This window comes from Trachypithecus francoisi, unplaced genomic scaffold (assembly GCF_009764315.1).
Source record: "Trachypithecus francoisi isolate TF-2019V2 unplaced genomic scaffold, Tfra_2.0 Lachesis_group12, whole genome shotgun sequence".
NCBI classification, from domain to species: Eukaryota; Metazoa; Chordata; class Mammalia; order Primates; family Cercopithecidae; genus Trachypithecus; species Trachypithecus francoisi.
Window position 1 is genome coordinate 79,521,673 of NW_022681457.1, and position 22,705 is coordinate 79,544,377.

Genomic DNA, 22,705 nt, shown 5'->3' on the forward strand with positions numbered 1-22,705 from the left:
AATCTCTTGCCTGGGTGGGTAAAAGCTGTGCTGCCAATTCATGATCATTTCAGGGCTCCTGGGATACAAATCAAGTTGCTTCTTAGCTTTCATTATAGACGGTTTAGGATTCAGCTTTCTTGGATATGCTGAATCTGTTACCACCACCATCCTTTGGTTTTCCAGCTTCCGAAATTTTGTCATCATCTCTTCTTGTGGTCTTTGTCCTTGTGGGTTTATGTCTTAAAAAAAAAATTCTGTACTGACACTTCAATGAGTTTTCAGAAGGAGGATGGGTTAACATTTGTGTTTAATCTGCCATCTTTACTCAGAATCCTGTTTCCTTCATTTCAGCCTCAAATCTTTCTAGTCCCTTACTACTACCACTCCTACCCTCTCTTTTTTCTCTCCCTCTCTCTCTCACTCTCTTCCCTCATTTCCTTCTTCATCCAATCTAGGTCCTGTGCCTTCAGGCATTTCTCTCCAAGTCCAAAGTCTTTAGGAGAAATATTATGTACGGATATAAATTGGCAGCACTATAAATTCATGGCTCCTATCTTAGCTGAACCCTCAGAATCACTCTGCATTGTTCCATTTGTCCTGGGCCAGCTTTTCACTCCTCTCAGAAGCTGTTCTCTGCCATCACCACTCTCCTGTCAAAACACGGGCCTGCTGATTTCCCCAGCTACCCCATCCATGACTGTGCCTTTGTTCAGACCCACCTTCGATTCCTTTCCTCCAGCGTTGGAAGAAGTTTGGGGCCAGTCCCTTCAATTTATGCCTTTTACCCCCTTTCTTCTGCCACTCCTGGAGCCTTTTCTCCATTAGATTTTTCAACACTCTCCAGAATTTTCAACTTTGCTTTCTGCTATCTCTTTACCCCAAACCTATGAATACATTGCTTATAGAATAAAGCACAAATTCCTAAAGCCCTCAGTTATCTAATCATGCGTACCCCTCCAGCCTTATATCTCATCTTTCTCTACCACAACCCCATTCTCAACATTCTATCAGTAGCTATGGAAAATTGCTTATAGTTCTCTTAACTTCTGCATTCCTTTTAATGCCTCTGTCCTTTTACTTTTCACCATTCCTAGTAATCCTTCAGCCAAAGTTACTCTTCTCTCCCTGGCTAAGTACCCATTTTTCTTTCAAGATTCAGCTCAAGTATCATTTTTCTGTGAAGATTTTTCTAATCTTTCCTGTTATAGGCAGAACTGTCCTTCCTTTGTGCTCCCCTATATCCTGAAGAAAGTTCTGTGGTAACATCTATGGTAATCCCTGTATTGCTCTGGATTATAAGTTACATAAGGATAGTGGTTATATTTTGTCTTTGTAGACCTAAGGTCTAATACATGGCCTGACATATAGTAGAATCCTAGTAAATTTGTTGGAAGAGGACATTAATGGAGCCAGAGTATCATCTTGTGTTTGAATGTGCTCTGGCAACAGAGTCTTTATGGGCAGAGATGAGACTTCTTAACCTTGTATATTGGAGAAAGGGCTGGAACAGCATCATTTGCACCACATTCTTTGGATCAAAGCAGTCACAAGCCCAGCCCAGAGTCATGAGATAACAAAACAGACTCTACCTCATGATAGGAGGAGCTGCAAAGTCACTTTACAAAAGGATACGGGTACAGAGAGGGGAATAATTGTAGTCATCTTTTTTTTTTTTTTTTTTTTTTTGATATGGAGTTTTGCTCGTGTTGCCCAGGCTGGAGTGCAGTGGCACGATCTCGGCTCACCGCAACCTCCACCTACCAGGTTCAAGCAATTCTGCTGCCTCAACCACCTGAGTAGCTGGCATGTGCTACCACACCCGGCTAATTTTGTATTTTTAGTAGAGACAGGGTGTCTCCATGTTGGTCAGGCTGGTCTCGAACTCCCAACTTCAGGTGATTCACCCACCTCAGCCTCCCAAAGTGCTGGGATTACAGGAGTGAGCCACCGTGCCCAGCTGTGACCATTTTTAAAACAATCTACTATAGTCCCAACTACCAAAGCATTTTTTGTTTGTTTTTGAGATGGAGCTTCGCTCTGCTGCTAGGCTGGAGTGCAATGGCACAATCTTGGCTCCCTGCCACCTCCAACTCCGATTCAAGCTATTCTCCTGCCTCAGCCTCCCAAGTAGCTGGGATTACAGGCATGCCCCACCATGCCCAGCTAATTTTTGTATTTTTAGTAGAGACTGGGTTTCACCATGTTGGCCAGGATGGTCTCCATCTCCTGGCCTCATGATCCGCCCACCTCAGCCTCCCAAAGTGCTGGGATTACAGGCATGAGCCACCGCGCCCAGCTACGACCAAAGCATTTTATTAGGGAATGACACGATCAAATTTGCCTTTGAAAGATAACTCTGGATGCAATATGGAGGAGGGATTGGAGTTGGGTAAGAGAAGATGCAGAGAGACCAAGTAAGGGAGGGTATTGTAGTAATCCAGGTAAGAAGTAATGATATTTGAACTAGGGTATTGACAATAGAGTTGGAGAAAAGTAGATAAATTAGAGAAGGATTTAGCAGGTAAAATCTGAGGACTTGGTGTTTGAACCTTGGGGTTGAGAAGTGGAGTGGTGTCAAAAAAGACTCACATTTCAGGTTTGAGCAGCAGGATAGTAAAGAGATAGGGAGCACTGGGTTCGTGGCAGGGAAATCCAAAGTTTATTTGGGGATCCAGGTAAACAGGAGGAAGTCATGTATAGACTCAGTGCTCAGATGATAGGACTATGCTTCAGATATAAATTTGTAAGCATTAATATATAGATGTCAGCTTAGTGTCTTGTACATATCTGGTACTTAGGAGAAAGTTATTTACCCAGCTGTTGAACCTCAAGGGTGGGGAATGTCTGAGCTAGGTTGTTTTATAATATCTTTTATCCCGGGCACAGTGTCTCATGCCTGTAATCCCAGCACTTTGGGAGGCCGAGGTGGGTGGACCACCTGAGGTCAGGAGTTCAAGACCAGCCTGACCAACATAATGAAACCCTGTCTCTACTAAATATAAGAAATGAGCCGGGTGTGGTGGCGCATGTCTGTAATCCCAGCTACTTGGGAGGCTGAGGCAGGAGAATCGCTTGAACCTGAGAGGCAGAGGTTGCAGTGAGCTGAGATCGTGCCACTGCCCTCCAACCTGGGCAACAAGAGTGAAACTCCATCTCAAATTATATGATATATATCTATATATATATTTAAATTTAGTATAACTCTAGCCATGCAGAAGCTGAAACAAAGCTTTGAGTCATGAACTCTTGAGTGATCCTTCACTGAACCTTTGCCATGACCATCTCCTACACAACCAGCTTAGAACCAGGCCTGAAAACAGTAGGAATATTGCTTAGTGTACTTGGGAGAATTCTGATCAAGGCTGTCACAAGGCCAGCCTAGATTCATGAGATGAGAAAACAGACTCTACCTCATGATGGGCATGACCTGCTAAAATGTCGTATTAGCTAGACCAGTGAGACTAGAGTGGAGTGCAAATTAATGTGTCAGTTTTCACCCAGTGTTGTGTGGGCCAGGCAGCTTTGAGGGGTAACTTGAGAGACATAACACTCTTGGGCTTATCTTTGAGTAGAAGCTTCTTGTCAGTGGTGCTGTGCAGAGTGCTTTCTTGAGCACCTCTTGGGGAGTGAGAGACTTCTAGATCTCAGCAGGTTCTGGGACGCTGAGTTGAGATGGGTGAGGGTGAACAGTACTGTGATTCTGCCTAGGAAGGCTTTGCTAATTCCTGTGTTACTTATTAGACATGTGGCTCTCATTAGTCTGTGTGATGGTTAGTTTTATGTATCAATTTTGCTAGTCTGTAGTATCCATTTATTCCATCAAACACTAATCTAGGTGTTGTTATGAAGGTATTTTTGTATGTAATTAATATCAACAATCCATTGATTTTAAGTAAGAGAGATTATCTTGGCTAATCTGGGTGGGCCTCATCCAGTTAGTTGATAGGCCTTTAAATCTAATCAAATCAGAGAACCAATAACACAGAACAAGTTCAGCAAGCCCATCTTTAAGATTCTGGTTTTTGGTTTTTTTTTTCCACAGGACCACTTCTAGTAGCAATTTTTATATCAGAGAAACAGAAATGCTGTGAGTCATAGAAAATAAAGAATTTATTACACAATTAATGGAAGCTCATAGAGTAGTATATGTATGCTGTTGTTTCCATGTCTAGTGTTGAGCCTGAAATCACTATCAGTCAGCTGGGCCATCAGTCAGAAAGGAAAGCTGGATGTGGACAAGAACAAGAACAAACCCACAAGGTCACCTAAAAACTGGACCTGGAGCAGCACTTGGAACTCAAGAATCCTTCCACTGTTGGCAGTCTCTGCTGCTTTGAGTCCAGGGTCTTCACCTCAACACAACTGATTTTTTTGGAGAGGGCCTGAGCACCTCAGGGCTATGGTGAGATAGCCTACCCTGCTGAACAGGCAGACGTCTATTTGATAACTCCATATGCACTCCTAACAATCAAGAATCTGTTATTCCTACCACTTACAGTGCGACCAAGATCAGGCATTGGGATGGTATGGCTAGTGCCTTCCTATATAGCAAATCAAATACCAGATAGCCACACCACAGGTGCTTGCCCCAGCATCTCTTGTTAAAATTAAAGGTAGATAGTAAGTAGTAGCCATAGATCATTCCCTTTTCCCTAGTTCTGAGCATACTTGATTATTTCAAGCATATCTTGGTCTCTAGTTTCTTCTCAGTTGCAGTGATTAGGAAGTAGTGAATTAGCTCTGATTCTTTTAGTGGGAGAGAAGATGCTTCTTTGTTGGAACATGTTTAAGACTGCCAAATCTGGCTGGACGCAGTGGCTCACATCTGTAATCCCAGCACTTTAGGAGGCCAAGGTGGGCAGATCATGAGGTCAGGAGATCGAGACCATCCTGGCTAACATGGTGAAACCCCGTCTCTACTAAAAATACAAAAAAATTAGCCAGGTGTGGTGGTGGGCACCTGTAGTCCCAGCTACTCAGGAGGCTGAGGCAGGAGAATGGCACGAACCCAGGAGGCAGAGCTTGCAGTGAGCCGCGATCGTGCCACTGCACTCCAGCCTGGGCAACAGAACAAGACTCCATCTCAATTAAAAAAAAGAAAAAAAAAGATTGCCAATAAAGTAGAAGGTGATTATCTGAAGGTCTTCAAATAGAGGAGTTATGTTGTTGCATTGAACACTGCAAGATAATTAAGTTGCTGTAGGAAGCTTTTATCTTCATCCGAGTTGTTGTCTCTAGTTTTATGAGTAATTGTTTCAAGCTCCAGTTCCACTGGCATCTGAATTCAGAAGCCGTCCATGACACTTCCTTTTCTGTTAACATTCATATTTATGCAAAGAGAAGCCTGTGATAAAATTAAGTTTCTCTTGTATTTGACATTTTTTTGTGCAACTGGGTTTTCTTCATTCTGTTCTCACCCAATACCATTCTCTGGTCCCCAAACTTTGAACTTAGCTTGGTTTGGAAAAAGTCATTCTGTGCAGCCATATAAGCTGGCAGGACACACTCAGTTTTTTGGGTTTTTTTTTTTTTTCCTTTCTTTTTTTGAGACAGAGTCTGCTCTGTCTCCCAGGCTGGAGTGCAGTGGTATAATCTTAGCTCACTGCAACCTCCATCTCCCAGGTTCAAGCGATTCTCCTGCCTCGGCCTCCTAAGTAGCTGAGATTACAGGTGCGTGCCTCTACACCTGGCTAATTTTTTGTAGTTTTAGTAGAGGTGGGGTTTTGCCATGTTGGGAGGCTGATCTCGAACTCCTGACCTCAGGTGATCCATCTACCTCGGCCTCCCAAAGTGCTGGGATTATGGCATGAGCCACTACACCTAGCCGACACACTCAGTTTAAATTAATGGTGGCTTTCCTTCCTCACTGAGTCACTGTGGACTATATCAACATGCACACCAGTTCTCGCACTAGGCTAGAAATTCTTACGGTCTCATTCACAGCAGTACCGAAAATCTAAATGTGTTCACACAGGGTGTCTAGATGAATTTCAGTTTTTAAACATGCAGCTACAATAAACTGCTTCTTTGCCTGTCAGCTCTTTTCTACCCACCCTTCTAGGAACTAAGCATTGTACAATGAGCATATTGGGGAATAGAACTCCCAGTTGGCTTCTGCTGTACTTATGCAGTGAGCAGGATAAAAACAACTCAGTTCCTCCCACACACATGATAATGCTGGGAACGGGGAAGAAGGGAGCAGACCTCAAGAACATTTGGCATTGCCTTGAGCCTGGGGACCTTTGTAGATTTGAAGGGAATGAGGATCTGAAAATCCCTGGAGATCTTTTGGGAGAAAATTAAAGATCTTGTTGTTAACTAAAGACCTTTTTTTAGAGTCACTAAGAGCTTTGGACATTTGAAGTACTAATTTTGTCTTTCATGGACATATTTCCTTTACCTTTCTGAACTGCTTTTTTAATTCCCTAGCTCTACAGTTCACAGATGTTTTGTACAATGTTCATGGTATATACATCTTTGTGTTCAGTTTTCTTTAAATTAAAGCAAATCTCAGAAGAGTTCAAAGTATGCAGTCCTGCATGATCTCATAGACCAGTGGCTGTGTGTTAGTCTTTCTTATAGCTTCCCTAGAAATCCTAAAGCTTTGTCCCTGACATACAGTATGTGTTGTTAATATTTGTAACAAACGGCCGGGCGCGGTGGCTCAAGCCTGTAATCCCAGCACTTTGGGAGGCCGAGACGGGTGGATCACGAGGTCAGGAGATCGAGACCATCCTGGCTAACACCGTGAAACCCCGTCTCTACTAAAAAATACAAAAAACTAGCCGGGCGAGGTGGCGGGCGCCTGTAGTCCCAGCTACTCGGGAGGCTGAGGCAGAAGAATGGCGTCAGCCCGGGAGGCGGAGCTTGCAGTGAGCTGAGATCCGGCCACTGCACTCCAGCCTGGGCGATAGAGCGAGACTCCATCTCAAAAAAAAAAAAAAAAAAAAAAAATTGGAGCAAACTTGGGTAAATAAATATTGAAACACAGGTACAGCTTGGTTCTTGAACTCCTTGAAATTTAAAAGTAATCTGCCCAAAGCAGGCAGCTGCTTCTTTGAGATCTTTTTTATTTTATTCTATTTTATTTTATTTTATTTTATTTAAAGAGAGGGTCTCTTTTCTGTTGCCCAAGCTGGAGTGCAGTGGCGCATTCATGGCTTACAGCAGCCTCAAGCTCCTGGGCTCAAACAGTCCTCCCACCTTAGATGCCAAAGTAGCTGGGACCTCAGGCACATACCACCATGCCTGGCTAATTTTTATTTCTTTATTTTTTGTGGAGACGAGGTCTCCTTATATTGCCCAGGCTGGTCTTGAACTCCTGAGCTTGAGCAGTCCTCCCACATTGGCTTCCCAAAGTGTTGGGATTACGTGCATGAACCACTGTGCCCGACTGGGAGCATTTCTTTTTTTTTTCTTTCTTTTTTTTTAAAATTATTTTGAGACAGGGTCTTGCTTAGTCACTCAGGTGCTGGGGTGCAGTGGTGCAATCATAGCTCACTGCAGCCTCGACTTCCTGGGCCTAAGTGATCTAAGAGGGCAGCTCTCACAGATCTATAGGATTATCACAAACCCTATTAGAATCTCAGTTGGATTTTTTTGCTGAAATTGACAAGCTCATCTTAAAAGTTATATGGAAATACAAAGAACACAGAATATCCAGAACAATGTTGAAAAACAACAAAAAAGTTGAAGAACTTATACTTCCTAAGCTCAAAACTTACTATAAAGCTATGGTAGTCAAGACAAGTATAGTACTGGCATAAGGACAGACATACAGATCTGTGGAACAGAACTAAGAGTCCAAAAATAAACCCTTAGGTTTATGGTCATTGATTTTCACCTGAGATCTCCAGGCAACTCAACAGGAAAAGGATAGATTTTTACACAAATTGTGCTAGAGCAGTTTGATCCTTACTTGGATTACAGACCTAACATGAGAGCTAAAACTGTAAGAATTTTATAAATTTTATTTCTTAAAAATTAAAGATTTTGAACCCCAAAGACACTATTAAGAAAATGAGGGTCAGGTTCAGTGGCTCATGCAGGTAATCCCAGCATTTTGGGAGGTCAAACCAGGTGGATTGCTTGAACCAGGAGTTCAAGACCAGCCTGGAGAACATGGCAAAACACGTCTCTACAAAGAAAATGCAAAAATTAGCCAGGTGTGGTGTCATGCACCTATAGTCCCAGCTACTCAGGAGGCTGAGGAGGGAGGATCACCTGAGCTCAGGGAGGTTGAGGGGGCAATGAGCTGTGATCATGCCACAGCACTTCAACCTGGATGACAGAATGAGACCCTGTCTCAAGAAGAAAAAAAAAAAGAGGCCAGGTCCAGTGGCTCATGCCTGTAATCCCGGCACTTTGGGAATCTGAGGCAGGAGGATCATTTGGAGCTGGGAGTTTGAGAAGAGCCTGGGCAACAAAGTAAGACCCTATCTCTATAAAATCTTAAAGGGGCCGGGCGCGGTGGCTCACACCTGTAATCCTAGCACTTTGGGAGGCCAAGGCGGGTGGATCACCTGAGGTCAGGAGTTTGAGACCAGCCTGGCCAACGTGGTGAAACCCCATCTCTACTGAAAATACAAAAATAAGTTGGTTATGGTGGTGTACGCCTGTAATCTCAGCTCCTCAGGAGGCTGAGGCGGGAGAATTGCTTAAACCTGGGAGGCGGGGGTTGCGGTGAGCTGAGATCACACCATTGCACTCCAGCCTGGGCAACAAGAGTGAAACTGCATCTCAAAAACAAATTTTTTTTAATTAGCCAGGCATGGCATGAGCCTGTAGTCCCACCTCCTTGGGAAACTGAGGTATTAGGATCACTTGAGCCCAGGAGTTCTAGGCTGCAGTTTTGATCATGTCTGGGTGATGCAGCAAGACCCTGTCTCTGAGAAAAGAAAGAAAATAAGGAAATGAAAAGATAAGAACTCTTCCAACTCAAAAAAATCACAACAACCTAATTTCAAAATAGGCAAAAGACTTGAATGAACATTTCACCAAAGAAGATACACAAATGGCTGACAAGCACATGAAAAGATCCTCAACATCATGTCATAGGGAAATGCAAACCAAAACCTTGATGATACCACTTCACACCCAATAGAATGGCTACAGTTTTTTTTAAGTGACAGAAAAAGCAAACCTATAAATCTATAGAGACAGGAGGCAGATCAGTGATTGCCTGAGATGTGATAAGAAAGGGGATTGGTTTTTTTTATTATTATTATTTCAACTGTTACTTAGATGTGCAAGTATGTTACATGGTATATTGTGTGATGGTGAGATTTGGGTGTGATTGAACCCATCACCCAGGTAGTAAGCGTAGAACAAAACAGGTGTTTTTTCAATTCTTGCTCTCCTCCCTCCCCCGCATTATGTATCCTCGATGTCTATTGTTCCCTTTTTTTTTTTTTTTTTGAGATGATTCTCACTCTGTTGCCCAGGCTGGAGGGCACTGGCATGATATCAGCTAACAGCAGCCTCCACCTCCCGGGTGCAAGCAATTCTCCTGCCTCAACCTCCTGAGTAGCTGGGATTACAGGCATCTGCCAGCACGCCTGGCTAATTTTTATATTTTTAGTAGAGATGGGGTTTCACCGCGTTGGCCAGGCTGGTCTCAAACTCCTAACCTCAAGAGATCCACACGCCTTGGCCTCCCAAAGTGCTGGGATTACAAGCGTGAGCCACTGCGCCCAGCCTATTGTTCCCATCTTAATGTCTATGTGTATCCAGTGTTTAGCTCCCACTTATAAGTGAGACCATGTGATACCTGGTTTTCTGTTTCTACATTACTTTGCTTAGGATAATGGCCTCTAGCTACATCCATGTTGCTGCAAAGGACATGATTTTGTTCTTTTTTATAGCTGCATAGTATTTCATGATACATATTGCACTACATTTTCTTTATCCAGTCCACTGTTGATGGGCACCTAGGTTGAATCCATGTCTTTGCTATTGTGACTAGTACTGTGATGAACATACAAGGGCACTTGTCTTTTTGGTAGAACAATGTCTTTTCCTTTGGATATATGCCCAGTAATGGATTGCTGGGTTGAATGGTAGTTCTATTTTTAATTCTTTGAAATATCTCCAAACTGCTTTCCATAGTGGCTGAACTGGTTTACATTCCCACCAACAGTGTATAAACATTTCTTTTTCTCCACAGTCTCACCAGCATCTGTTGTTGTTGTTGTTTGACCTTTTAATAGTAGCCATTATGACTGGCATGAGGTGGTATCTCATTGTGGCTTTGATTTGTATTTTTCTGATGATTAGTGATATTGAGGACAGACATACAGATCTGTGGAACAGAACTAAGAGTCCACCTCATTTTTTCATGTGTTTGTTGTCTGCCTGTATGTCTTCTTTTGAGAAGTGTCTGTTCATGTCCTTTGCCCACTTTTTAATGGGCTTGTTTTTTGCTTGTTGATTTAAGTTCCTTATAGATGCTGGATATTACACCTTTGTCAGTTGCATAGTTTGAGAATATTTCCTCCCATTCTGTGGGTTGTCTGTTTACTCTGTTGCTAGTTTCTTTTGCTGTACAGAAGCTCTTAATGAGGTGGAAAGGGGAATGTTTGATTATAAACAGTCATGTGATATCATTTGAGTAAAATAAATGTTCCATAACTGGATTGTGGTGATAGTTTTATAGCTCTGTACATTTTCTAAAAATCATTAAATTGTATGTCTAAAACAGGTGAATTTTATGGTATGTAAATTATACTTCCATAAAGCTGTTTTTGTTTTGTTTTGTTTTGTTTTGTTTAAGACATAGGCTGGGTGCAGTGGTTCATGCCCATAATCCCAGCACTTTGAGAGGCCAAGGTAGGAGTATTGCTTGAGGCTGGGAGTTCAAGATTAGCCTGGACAACATGGTGAAGCCCCATACAAAAATACAAAATTAGCCAGGTGTGGCAGCTTGTACCTATGGTCCTAGCTACTTGGGAGGCCGAGGTAGGGGGATTGCTTGAACTGAAGAGTTGGAAGCTGCAGTAAGCCAAGATAGTGCCACTGCATTCCAGCCTGGGTGACAGAGTAAGATCCCAGCCCTAAATAAATAAATAAATAAAGCTAAAAGACACTAAAATAAAGCAATCAGCCAAATTCAGAACATGAATATTCTATAAGACAGGTGACCCAATCTAACAGATTAATGGCTTCATAGGGGAATAAGAAAGGGAAATTTTTTTAAGAGTCAAGGTCTCAGCCAGGCATGGTGGCCCATGCCTGTCATCCTAACATTTTGGAAGGCCAAGACAGGAGGATCCCTTGAGCCCAGGAGTTCAAGACCAGCCTGGACAACATAGTGAGACCCTGTCTACAAATAATCTGAAAAGTTAACCTGGCATGGTGACGCGTGCCTGTAGTCCTAGCTACTCAGAAGGTTGAGGCAGGAGAATAGCTTGCGCTGAGGAGTTCGAGGCTACAGTGAGCTGTGATTGCCCCACTCCACTCCACCCTGGGCGACAGAGCAAGACCCTGTCTGAAACACACACAGAGAGAGAGAGAGAGAGAGAGAGAGAGACAGGCCCAGACTAGCCTCCCCCATAACTGGAACTACAGGCATGCACCACCTCACCCAGTCGGAATTTTTAAAAATAAGCAAATGTGGCCAGGCACGGTGGCTCATGCCTGTAATCCCAGCACTTTGGGAGGTTGAGGCAGGCGGATCACTTGAGGCCAGGAGTTCGAGACCAGCATGGCCAGTATGGTAATACCCCATCTCTACCAAAAATACAAAAATTAGCCAGGTGTAGTGGTGCATGCCTGTAACCCCAGCTACTCTGGAGGCTGAGGTAGGAGAATCGCTTGAACTTGGGAGGCAGAGATTGCAGTGAGCCAAGATCACGCCACTGTACTCCAGCCTGGGTCACAGAGCAAGACTCCATCTCAAAAAAATAAAATAAGCAAATGTAATATGAGAACTTTAATGGATCTCAAATCAGATAAACCAGATGGAAAAAGACAAATCAATACAGATAGGATACTAGATGACATTATTAAATCATTGATAATGACATCAAAATTATATTGTAAAGTTCTTAGCAATTAGAAATATATACTACACATACTGAAATATTTATAGGTAAAATGACACAATGTCTGGCATTTGCTTTAAAATACTGTATAGTTTGCCAGGATTGCCATAACAAAGTACATAAATTGGGTGACTTAGAACAGCAGAAATTTATTGTCTTACAGTTATGGAGGGCAGAAGTCCAAATTCCAAGGTGTCAGCAGGTGGTTCCTTCTGAGGGTGGTAAGGGAGAATCTGTTCATGCCTCTCTCCTATCTTTTAGTAGCCTCAGGCATCTTTGGCTTATAGATGACATTCTCCCCATATCTCTACCTCGTCTTCCCTCTACATGTCTGTCTCTGTGTCCAAATTTCCCTTTTTATAAGGACACTACCTATATTGGATTGATGGCCCCCCCCAAAAAAAAAAACAAAAGACTTCATCTTAACTCGATCATCTGCAAAGACTCCGTTTCCAAATATGATCACATTTACAGGTACTGGAGGGTTACAACTTCAATATCTTTTGTGGAGAACACAATTCAACTCATGATAAGTACTATAGCAAAAATAAAAATAAGAAAGATTGGCAAAATGTTGAAAATTATTTAACCTGATTGATGGATATATGAGAATTTATCCTGGATTTTATGTATATTCGAAATTATATTTCCTTAAAAAAATTTTTTTAAGAAGTGTATGTGTAAAAGCAGAGACTTGAATAAATATTTGTACACCCATGTTCATAGCATTACTCACAATGGCCAAAAGGTAGAAGAAACCCAAATGTTCATCAACAGATGAATGGATAAACAAAATGTGGTATATACATACAAGGGAATGTATTCAGCCTTAAAAAGGAAGGAAATTTTGACACATGTTGCAACATAGATAAACCTTGACAACATTATGCTAAATGAAATAAGCCAGTCACAAAAGGATAAATATTGTATGATTCCTCTTTTTTGAGACAGAGTCTCACTCTATCGCCCAGGCTGGAGTGCAGTGGTACAATCTCAGCTCACTGCAACCTCCGCCTCCCAAGTTCAAGCGATTCTCCTACCTCAGCCTCATGAGTAGCTGAGATTACACGCATGTGCCACCATACCTGGCTAATTTTTTTGTTTTTAGTAGAGACGGGGTTTCACCATGTTGGCCAGGCTGGTCTCAAACTCCCAACCTCAGATGATCCATCTGCCTCGGCCTCCCAAAGTGCTGGGGTTACAGGTGTGAACAACTGCATCTAGGTTTTGTTTTTGTTTTTGTTTTTTAGACAGTCTCACTTGTTGCCCAGGCTGGAGTGTGGTGGCAAACTTTCAACTCACTGCAACCTCCACCTCCTGGGTTCAAGTAGTCCTCCCACCTCAGCCTCTCGAGTAGCTGGGACTATAAGCATATGCCACCACACTCGGCTATTTTTTGTATTTTTAGTAGAGACAGGGTTTCACCATGTTGGCCAGGCTGGTCTCAAACTCCTGACCTCGAGTGATCTGCCCGCCTCAGCCTCCCAAAGTGCTGGGATTACAGGTGTGAGTCATCACACCCAGTCTGCAGTGGTAGATTCATAGGAGTGTTTAATTCCAGAAATCATTTTTCAGAAGTAATTTCATCTTCCCCATTACACTGCATTATAGTACTGCATTATGTACTTTTTTTTTTCTTTTCTTTTGAGACAGGGTCTCCCTCTGGCGCCCAGACTGGAGTGTGGTGGCACAGTCATGGCTCACTACAGCCTTGACCTCCCAGGCTCAAGTGATCCTCCTGCCTCAGCCTCCCACATAGTTGGAACCACAAGTGTACACTACCACACCCAGCTAGTTGTTAAATTTTTAGTAGAGACAGGGCCTTTCTATGTTGCCCAGGTGGTCTTGAACTCCTGAGCCAAAGCATTCTTCCTGCCTTGGCTTCCCACAGTGCTGAGATTATAGGTGAGGGCTACCATGCCTGGCCTACTTCTTAAAAAAAAAAAAAAAAAAAAACAAGGTCTCACTGTGTTGGCTGGCCTCAAACTCCCAGGCTCAAGTGATCTTCCCACCCCCAGCCTGCCAAGTGGCTGGGACTGTAGGTACAATGCCAAGGCACCTGGCTAGAAAGGATAACTTTTGAACAAATGAAGATAATAAAATCACAAGTACAGGCCGGGCGTGGTGGCTTACCCCTGTAATCTCAGCACTTTGGGAGGCTGAGGCGGGCAGACCACGAGGTCAGGAGATCGAGACCATCCTGGCTAACATGGTGAAACCCCGTCGCTACTAAAATTACAAAATATTAGCCAGGAGTGGTGGCGGAGGCCTATAGTCCCAGCAGCTCGGGAGGCTAAGGCAGGAGAATGTCGTGAACGCAGGAGGCAGAGCTTGCAGTGAGCTGAGATGGCGCTACTGCACTCCAGCATGGGTGACAGAGCGAGACTCTGTCTCAAAAAAAAAAAAGACTTTGGAGAGAATTTTGGATAAGGTGAAATTGACAGCAAAAATTCTGAATTCAGCCAGGTGCAGTGGCTCGTACCTGTCATCCCAGCACTTTGGGAAGCCCAAGCGGTCGATCACCTGGGGTCAGGAGTTGGAGACCAGCCTGGCCAACATGGCAAAACCCCGTCTATACTAAAAATAAAATAATAAAAAATAAATTAGCCAACCATGGTGGCACGCACCTGTAATCCCAACACTTTGGGAGGCCGAGGCAGGCAGATCACTTGAGGTCAGGAGTTCGAGACCAGCCTGGCCAACATGGTGAAACCCCGTCTCTACTAAAAATACAAAAGAAATTAGCTGGGCGTGGTGGTGAGCACCTGTAATCCCAGCTACTTGGGGGCTGAGGCAGAGAATCACTTGAACCTGGGAGGCGGAAGTTGCAGTGAGCTAAGATCACACCACTGTACTCCAGCCTGGGCGACAGAGCAAGACTCCATCTCAAAAAATAAATAAAACCATCAGATCTTGTGAGCATTCACTCACTATCATGACAACAGCATGGGGGGAAAACGCCCCCATGATCCAATCACTTCCCTCCCTCCACACGTGGGGATTACAGTTCAAGATGAGATTTGCGTGGGGACACAGAGCCAAACCATATCACACGCAAATACACATACACACACACACACACACACACACACACACACAGTAACACTTTTAGAATTGTGCTCAGGCCAGGCGCAGTGGCTCACGCCTGTAATCCCTGCACTCTGAGAGGCTGAAATGGATGGATCACCTGAGGTCCGAAGTTCAAGACCAGACTGGCCAACATGGTGAAACCCTGTCTCTACTAAAAATACAAAAATTAGCCAGCGTGGTGGTGCATGCCTGTAATCCCAGCTACTCGGAAGGCTGAGGCAGAAGAATTGCTTGAACCCGGGAGGCGGAGGTTTCAGTGAGCCAAGATCACGCCATTGCACTTCAGCCTGTGCAATGGAATGAGACTCCATCTCAAAAAGAAAAAGTTAAAAAATCTTTTTTTTTTTTTTTTTTTTTTATGAGGCGGAGTCTCGCTCTGTCGCCCCGGACTGGAGTGCAGTGGCCGGATCTCAGCTCACTGCAAGCTCCGCCTCCTGGGTTTACGCCATTCTCCTGCCTCAGCCTCCCCAGTAGCTGGGACTACAGGCGCCCGCCACTTCGCCCAGCTAGTTTTTGTATTTTTAGTAGAGACGGGGTTTCACCGTGTTAGCCAGGATGGTCTCGATCTCCTGACCTCGTGATCCGCCCGTCTCGGCCTCCCAAAGTGCTGGGATTACAGGCTTGAGCCACCGCGCCCGGCCAAAAATCATTTTTTTAATTTAAAAAGATAGGTGAAGAGAAGAAAAAATGTGTGGTTCTTCAGAGGTCTCATAGACTTTACAGGCGTGAGCCACTGTACCCGGCCATGTTTTCTTTTTTAAAACATAAAATTGGCCAGGCGCGAGGCTCATGCCTGTAATCCCAGCCCTTTGGGAGGCCGAGGCGGGCAGATCATGAGGTCAGGAGATCGAGACCATCCTGACTAACATGGTGAAACCCCGACTACTAAAAAAAAAAATACAAAAAATTAGCTGGGCCTGGTGGCTTGGCGCCTGTAGTCCCAGCTACTCGGGAGGATGAGGCAGGAGAATGGTGTGAACCCCAGAGGCACAGCTTGTGGTGAGCTGAGATCATGCCACTGTACTCCATCTGGGCAACAGAGCGAGACTGTGTCTCAAAAAAAAAAAAACTATTTATAAATGTCTTATTCACTTCCATTTATTGATTTCTTTCTGTATTATATATAGACTCAAAACATCATCCTGGCCCAGAGCCATAAGCCAGTTATTCACATTTCGTTGGTACTTCTTTGAGGTTTTTGGTTTTGTTTTAAAATATCAATCTTTATTTCTAATATAATTCTAAAAACAATAGAATGAAATAAGGCAACCTCCTTTTTGGCAACTTAAATGTCATTAATGTCCCAGTGCCAAGATTTATATTCACTACACATTTAACCTGAAAGGAAAAAAAAAAATTCCAAATCATCCATTTCTGTTCCTGCATCATATTCCAGCCTGGTAACTAGTTACATCTCTATCCTTAAGTATATCAGTTACATTTTTTGAACATTTTTGTCTTATAAAAAATGGAAGAACGAGAGTTTTTTAAAACTGAAAAAGCATTTATAAAATACTATATAGATTTTATGCCATATATACTAGGGATTGATAACAGTTTAGAAGATACACTTATTCAGACTTTTAAGTTATTTGTATCCTGGCTCGATCAGTACAAGTTGACTCAACTATAAACATTAGGGTAGTACATCTATCTCAGAAGGTAGTTGTGAAGATTAAATAATATGGAGTGTATGAATGATGAATTTATAAACCAAGGGAGTGAACAGGAGATTGCAACTCTTCAAATTGGTTAGATCAAAAGAAAGAAATATTAAGATGTGGAGTTCAAGTGAAACACTGGTACCACAAATCATGTTTGCTACAGTCACACCCACATTTGCTACAATCTATTCCTTGAGGACTTTCGTAGAACTTGAGAATTTCAGAAAGTTAAACCGTGAAAGTACCTTTTACTTTCTTCTTCATCCTCATTGTATACATTAATTAGCTTGTGTATGGTATGGGTGTGGGATTCCCAAGTCTCTGACTCTTCTATTGCACTTTTCCCAAAAGAATAGAAACCCAGAATGGTACACCATGACTTATTGGATAAATTGCTTCTGGGGTATCTAGATCCCATGATAATAATTTTCCTTAAAACTATAAGGCAGCCAGGTGTGGTGACTCATACCTGTAATCCCAGCACTTTGGGAGGCCAAGGCAGGGGGGTTGCTTGAGCTCAGGAGTCCAAGACCAGCCTGAGCGACATAGTGAGATCTTGTCTCTACTAAAAATTAAAAAAAAAAAATTAGCCAGATATAGTGGTGCATGCCTGCAGTCCCAGCTACAGGAGGCTGAGGCAGGAGGATCACTTGAGCCCAGGAGATAGAGGCTACAGTGAGCAATGATTGCACCACTGCACTCCAGCCTAGACAAGTGGCTGTCTCCAGCCACAGCAAGACCCTGTCTCTAAAAATAAAAATAAAAACCTACAAGGCAGTCAAAGCAAAGCAACACAGAGTTAGAAGAAAAATGACAACCAGGCATCTATGACTGGAATCTTTTTTTTTTTTTTTTAACCATACTCTCCTTCTCTTCCCTGGGTGTTTATTTTTATTAAATAAAGTGACCCCAGACATTACAAGCGTGGCATTTTTTACACCTAGGCAGATGCCTAATTTATTCATTTATTTGTTTATTCAACAACTATTTATTGGACATTTAGTCTGTGTCAGGCATAATGCTAAGTGCTAAGGATGTGAAGATAAATCTCTGTTCCACTGAAATTCAGTCTAGTGGGAGAGAGAGAAGGTAAATAGTCTGTTTCTTTACTGTATGTTAAGTTATCCAATCGAGGTAGATACCAAGTGTTGAGGGAGCACAGACTTCACTGTTGTCAGTGAAGGATTCCTAGAGGAAGTGTATCCTGGGGTGAGTCCTGAGAAATAAGTAGGAGTAGGAAGTTAGGATTATTCATATAATTTTACTCCATCTTCTGCAAAGATGGAGAATACATACCAAATCATGGAGGCAAAAGAAAGCATGGCTAAGGTATGGTTTGGGGAAAGTAGGATAATTAGGGTAAGGAGCAGGAAAATGTTTGTTACAAGAATTGTGTATAAGAATTTATAATAGAGGCCAGGTGCAGTGGCTCACACCTGTGAATCTCACCACTCTGGGAGGCTGAGGTGGGTAGATCACTTGTGACCAGGAGTTCAAGACCAGCCTGGCCAACATGGTAAAACCCCATCTCCACTAAAATACAAAAATTAACTGGGCATGGTGGTGCACAACTATAGTTTCAGCACTTGGTAGGCTGAGGCACAAGAATTGCTTGAACCTGGGAGACAGAGGTTGCAGTGAGCCGAGATCGCACCACTGAACTCCAGCCTGGGCAACAGAGCAAGACTGTCTCAAAAAAAAAAGTTAATGATCGAATAGAAGAAGGTAGATTATCGTGATATGATGTCTCACCAGATTTCTTTAGAATCCTAAAAGCCTCAGAAAGTATGCCATAGGGTTTCTAGGGAAAAGACCTTTTATGTGGTAGAATCAGGGCTGGGGTCCACTGTCCTGGTCTCCCCAGAAAGGGGTGTAGGCAGCATGGCTGTGACCCTCATAAACTTACCAGTGCCTACTACCTAATAATAGAATGGAGACCATGTTATCTGATTGTGAGCCTCTTCTTTCTTCTAATTTTTTTTGGCAGGTACCCTAGAATACGTTTCCACACGGACCTTGTGGATGCCCACCTCTACTGTTTAAAAAAATACGTCGTGGATTTCCTAATGGAAAATGGGTAAGAAAAAGGGTGGTAGAGTCAAACCTACAGTGCTCAACTAGCTACTTTGTGAATTCCTTAAGTTTTAAAACTTGATAATTTAGATAACCAGTTTCTAAAAATAGCACAATAGCACAGTTCTCATTTTTGTTTTAGAAATGAAATTATGTCATCAACATAGTGTTGTTTTATCTGTACCACAGAGTCCCCTGCTTGTATTTTTGCAGTGTGTGTTATAATACGTCAACAAAATATTTTGTAACACTTGTAGTAACCCATGGTGCCTCTTTCTGCCCAGTTCCAGGCTCTTCTTCCTGCCTTCAACAGGATCGAGCTCCACAGCCTTTATGCTATTTGTCTCTAATTACATGTTCTTCTCCTAGGCAGTTATCCTGTAGATGGGCCCTCTTAGCAAAGGGCTAGAGACTTAACCACAGAAGAGAAAAAGGAGAGCAAGTTTCCCCCCAATTTTAGAAAAGAAGTTCACTTCAATGAGTGCAGAGAAACAAAATTTGGCACACTTTCTGATTTTTTTTTTTTTTTGAGGACAGAATTGTAGGACTTAAATAGTTTCCAGAGATTGTGTTTGGCAGATCACTGGACTTGAGTTTTCAAAGAGAAAACCCCTTTTGCAGTTGATCTCAAGGATTTTTTATAAGAAAAGCAGCTACAGTCCTCAAAGGAACAGGTGGGAAACAATTTAATAACTGCATGGTTAAGAATAGGAGCAGCCAGCTTCCCTTGATGACTGCTGGATAAGTTTGGAAAGTTCTGCCAGTGCTATTCAAGGCAGAAACTTATCTAGGTGAACAGATACCACGGTAGGAAGAGGTATCTCAGACCATCTGGAGAAAAGAATTTGAGAACCTGAGTTTAAATGCTAGCTCTGCCTTTGGCTGATGGACTTGAATATATATCGGAATATTAAGAGGAAGGAGGATTGTTCCCCTGCCCAGTATGATCTTTCTTGCAGTGTCCTACCCCTCACCCCCCACAACACTTGCTAAGTTCCTATGGGGAGGCCCCTGTAGAGCCAATGGTAAAACAAATCATTTGGACTTTTAGAAAGCTTTCCCAAGGATTGTTATATCTGTTTCCCCTACCAAGGACACTGATGCCCTGCTCCCTTCTGACCTCTGAAAAATGTTTTCATTCCATCAACACATACTTATTAAGCACTCATTATGAGGCAGGCATTGTGCTAAATCAACCATGGGATTAATGATAAATAAACAGATATGGCCCTGCCCTCATAGAAATTACAGCCTGAGCTCCATGGTGGAATGTGGAGACCTTGCTTTTTAGATAGCAGGGTAACTTGTTGCCAAGATTTAGAGGGTGATCCAAGACCTATTTCTCAGCGACCAGTCTGGGCTGTTTGTATTCCAAAAATGAAATTAACTCTTGGCCATTGAAGAGTTTATTTTTCACTCTCAAATAAAAATGAAGCCATACGAAATGAGCCTAGGCCTTGAGGGGCAGAGGGGACACAACTGTGTTAGAAAGGATGACTTTTTAAAAAATGATTTACTATGGAAAATTTCACATAAATGCAAAAGTAAAAAAAAAATGAACTCCCATGTATCCATCACACAGTTTCAACAATTATCAACTCATTGTTAATTTTGTTTTATATGTGCCACCATTTGTCTCCCCCCATTACCCTAAATTGTTTTAAAGCAAGGCATTTTGATATAATTTCATCTGTAAATATTTTGATATAACTTCATCTGTAAATATATTTCAGTATGTATAGTTAAAATCTAAGGACCCTTCCAGGATAAAGGTGATATATAAAATAGATATATATTTTATGTATACATATAGAGAGAGAGAGAGAGGCTCTTTTTGTTTTTAATAAATACCTTAATATTATCACACCTACAAAAAACTGACAGTGTTTTCTTAATACTATCAAAGAGGATTGTGGCTTTCAGTGTCTGTATATGCAGGCAGTTTTACAGCAAACCTAGTCATCTCATCCTGGTTGTTATGGCTTATTTGTAGCTCATTTGGCCACTACCAGTTAGTTATTCCCACACCTGGCAAGTGTAGTGCAATGGTGTGTGTACCTTGAAGACAAGCCTGAAGTTGATGATATGGCTATAGGTCCTGGCCAGAAGTTCTGCCAAATGGAACTTTCCCAGAACCTGCTGCAGTAGAGAATGATACAGAGCCTCAGCACATACTGTTTCCCCACCTCCACATCTGTTTAGGAGACACTTATCTCTTTCCTCCCCGCATCTACCTTCACCTCTCAGAATTGCTGCAATCAAAGAGCATATACTGAAAATTGATATATTTCAATATATTGGAAAAAGTAAAAAGGCAGAGCAGGGCAAATTGGAATGTTACTTGAGGGAGAGTCTTTGTTCCTGGCTGGAATAGTGAAGGTCTTTGAAAAGTTGTGGGAGATGGGATTGAATTGGTTGGTGGTAGATAGTAGCATGTAGAAGGTCTTGAAAGCTGAGCAGGGAGTTACCAATCTTTAAACAGAATAGTCTTATAGGAAATAAGCAATGATGCAACCTGGCAAGTGAACATAAACCATTATGCATGGGAAAGAGATTTCTTCAAGATAAGTAGGAGGCATTTATAATCATCTGGTCATCAAATGATGACTCCTTTTAATGGAAAGAGTAAACCTAGGAGACCCAGCTTCAAGAAAGGACTGCTATAGCAATCCTTTGTTATATTTCACCTCTGAGAGTTAACATATTCTACCCTGTGTTCTTTATGTAGGAAAGCTTCATGTTTTATACAAAGTCACACTTAGGTTTTGTTAGTTGTTTACATGTTAACATTTTCCACTCAAATTCTTTGAGAATGGATATCTACCTGGATTTGTAAGGCATTCACTATATACTTGGTGAACGGGAGAAAGGAGATGTAGTGACAGGTAACAGAAGCAATTTAGTATTAATAATAATGAAAGAGGCCGGGCGCGGTGGCTCAAGCCTGTAATCCCAGCACTTTGGGAGGCCGAGACGGGCGGATCACGAGGTCAGGAGATCGAGACCATCCTGGCTAACACGGTGAAACCCCGTCTCTACTAAAAAATACAAAAAACTAGCCGGGCGACGTGGCGGGCACCTGTAGTCCCAGCTACTCGGGAGGCTGAGGCAGGAGAATGGCGTAAACCCAGGAGGCGGAGCTTGCAGTGAGCTGAGATCCGGCCACTGCACTCCAGCCTGGGCGGCAGAGCGAGACTCCGTCTCAAAAAAAAAAAAAATAATGAAAGAAGAGAGGTGGGTTTCCACAGTTGACTAAGCAGAAAAGCTATAAGGAGAGCTGCAGAGAGAAGAAAATCTGTACTCTCTTTGATGAGAAGTTAACTATACACACTTTACAAGTTTTTTATCCACTTCTGAATGTAGTATGATAGATGAATGTTCCACAGAATCTGTTGAACATTTTAATTCAAAATGTGTTGGATTCTATATCCAGGGCCAAAGCAGAGCTTAGTCTGAGTATTGTGACTGTGATACCTCTTGATAACTGAGTGTTCCTCCCTCTTTTATAATGTCAGCTGGATTAAGCCTAAAGAAGCTGATCTCTTAGGAGATCTAGAAGCCCAGGTATTGGCCCAGCTCTTTGCTTGCCTTAGTAGGAGTTGCTCCTAGACCTGAGTCAGGGCCCTAGATTGGCACTGGCCCTATGAAGGCCTCAAGCAATATGCCAGTATGCCAACTTTGTGAGCTAAAGCCATGGGCAATATATACCAGGCAATATATACCAGGATTAGTCTTGATTTCCTTTTAGTACAGAACCTCCCCTGACCCCCCCCACCCCCATTTATCTTTCTCTCTTTAAGAGACTTAAAGATTAGTCTCCTTAACAGGAAGAATTGAGGCTGATTACTTTCTTCT

General features: G+C 42.6%; 1 protein-coding gene across 2 annotated transcripts in view; it reads left to right on the forward strand.

Moving 5' to 3' along the window:
- Positions 1-22,705, forward strand: part of EIF2B3 (eukaryotic translation initiation factor 2B subunit gamma) — a 156,734-nt gene that overhangs the window by 90,202 nt on the left and 43,827 nt on the right. For both annotated transcript variants that reach the window (XM_033226655.1, XM_033226656.1), the window contains exon 6: positions 18,765-18,854. In XM_033226655.1, coding sequence (XP_033082546.1) covers positions 18,765-18,854 — 90 coding nt within the window. The remainder of the gene's footprint in view (positions 1-18,764; positions 18,855-22,705) is intronic.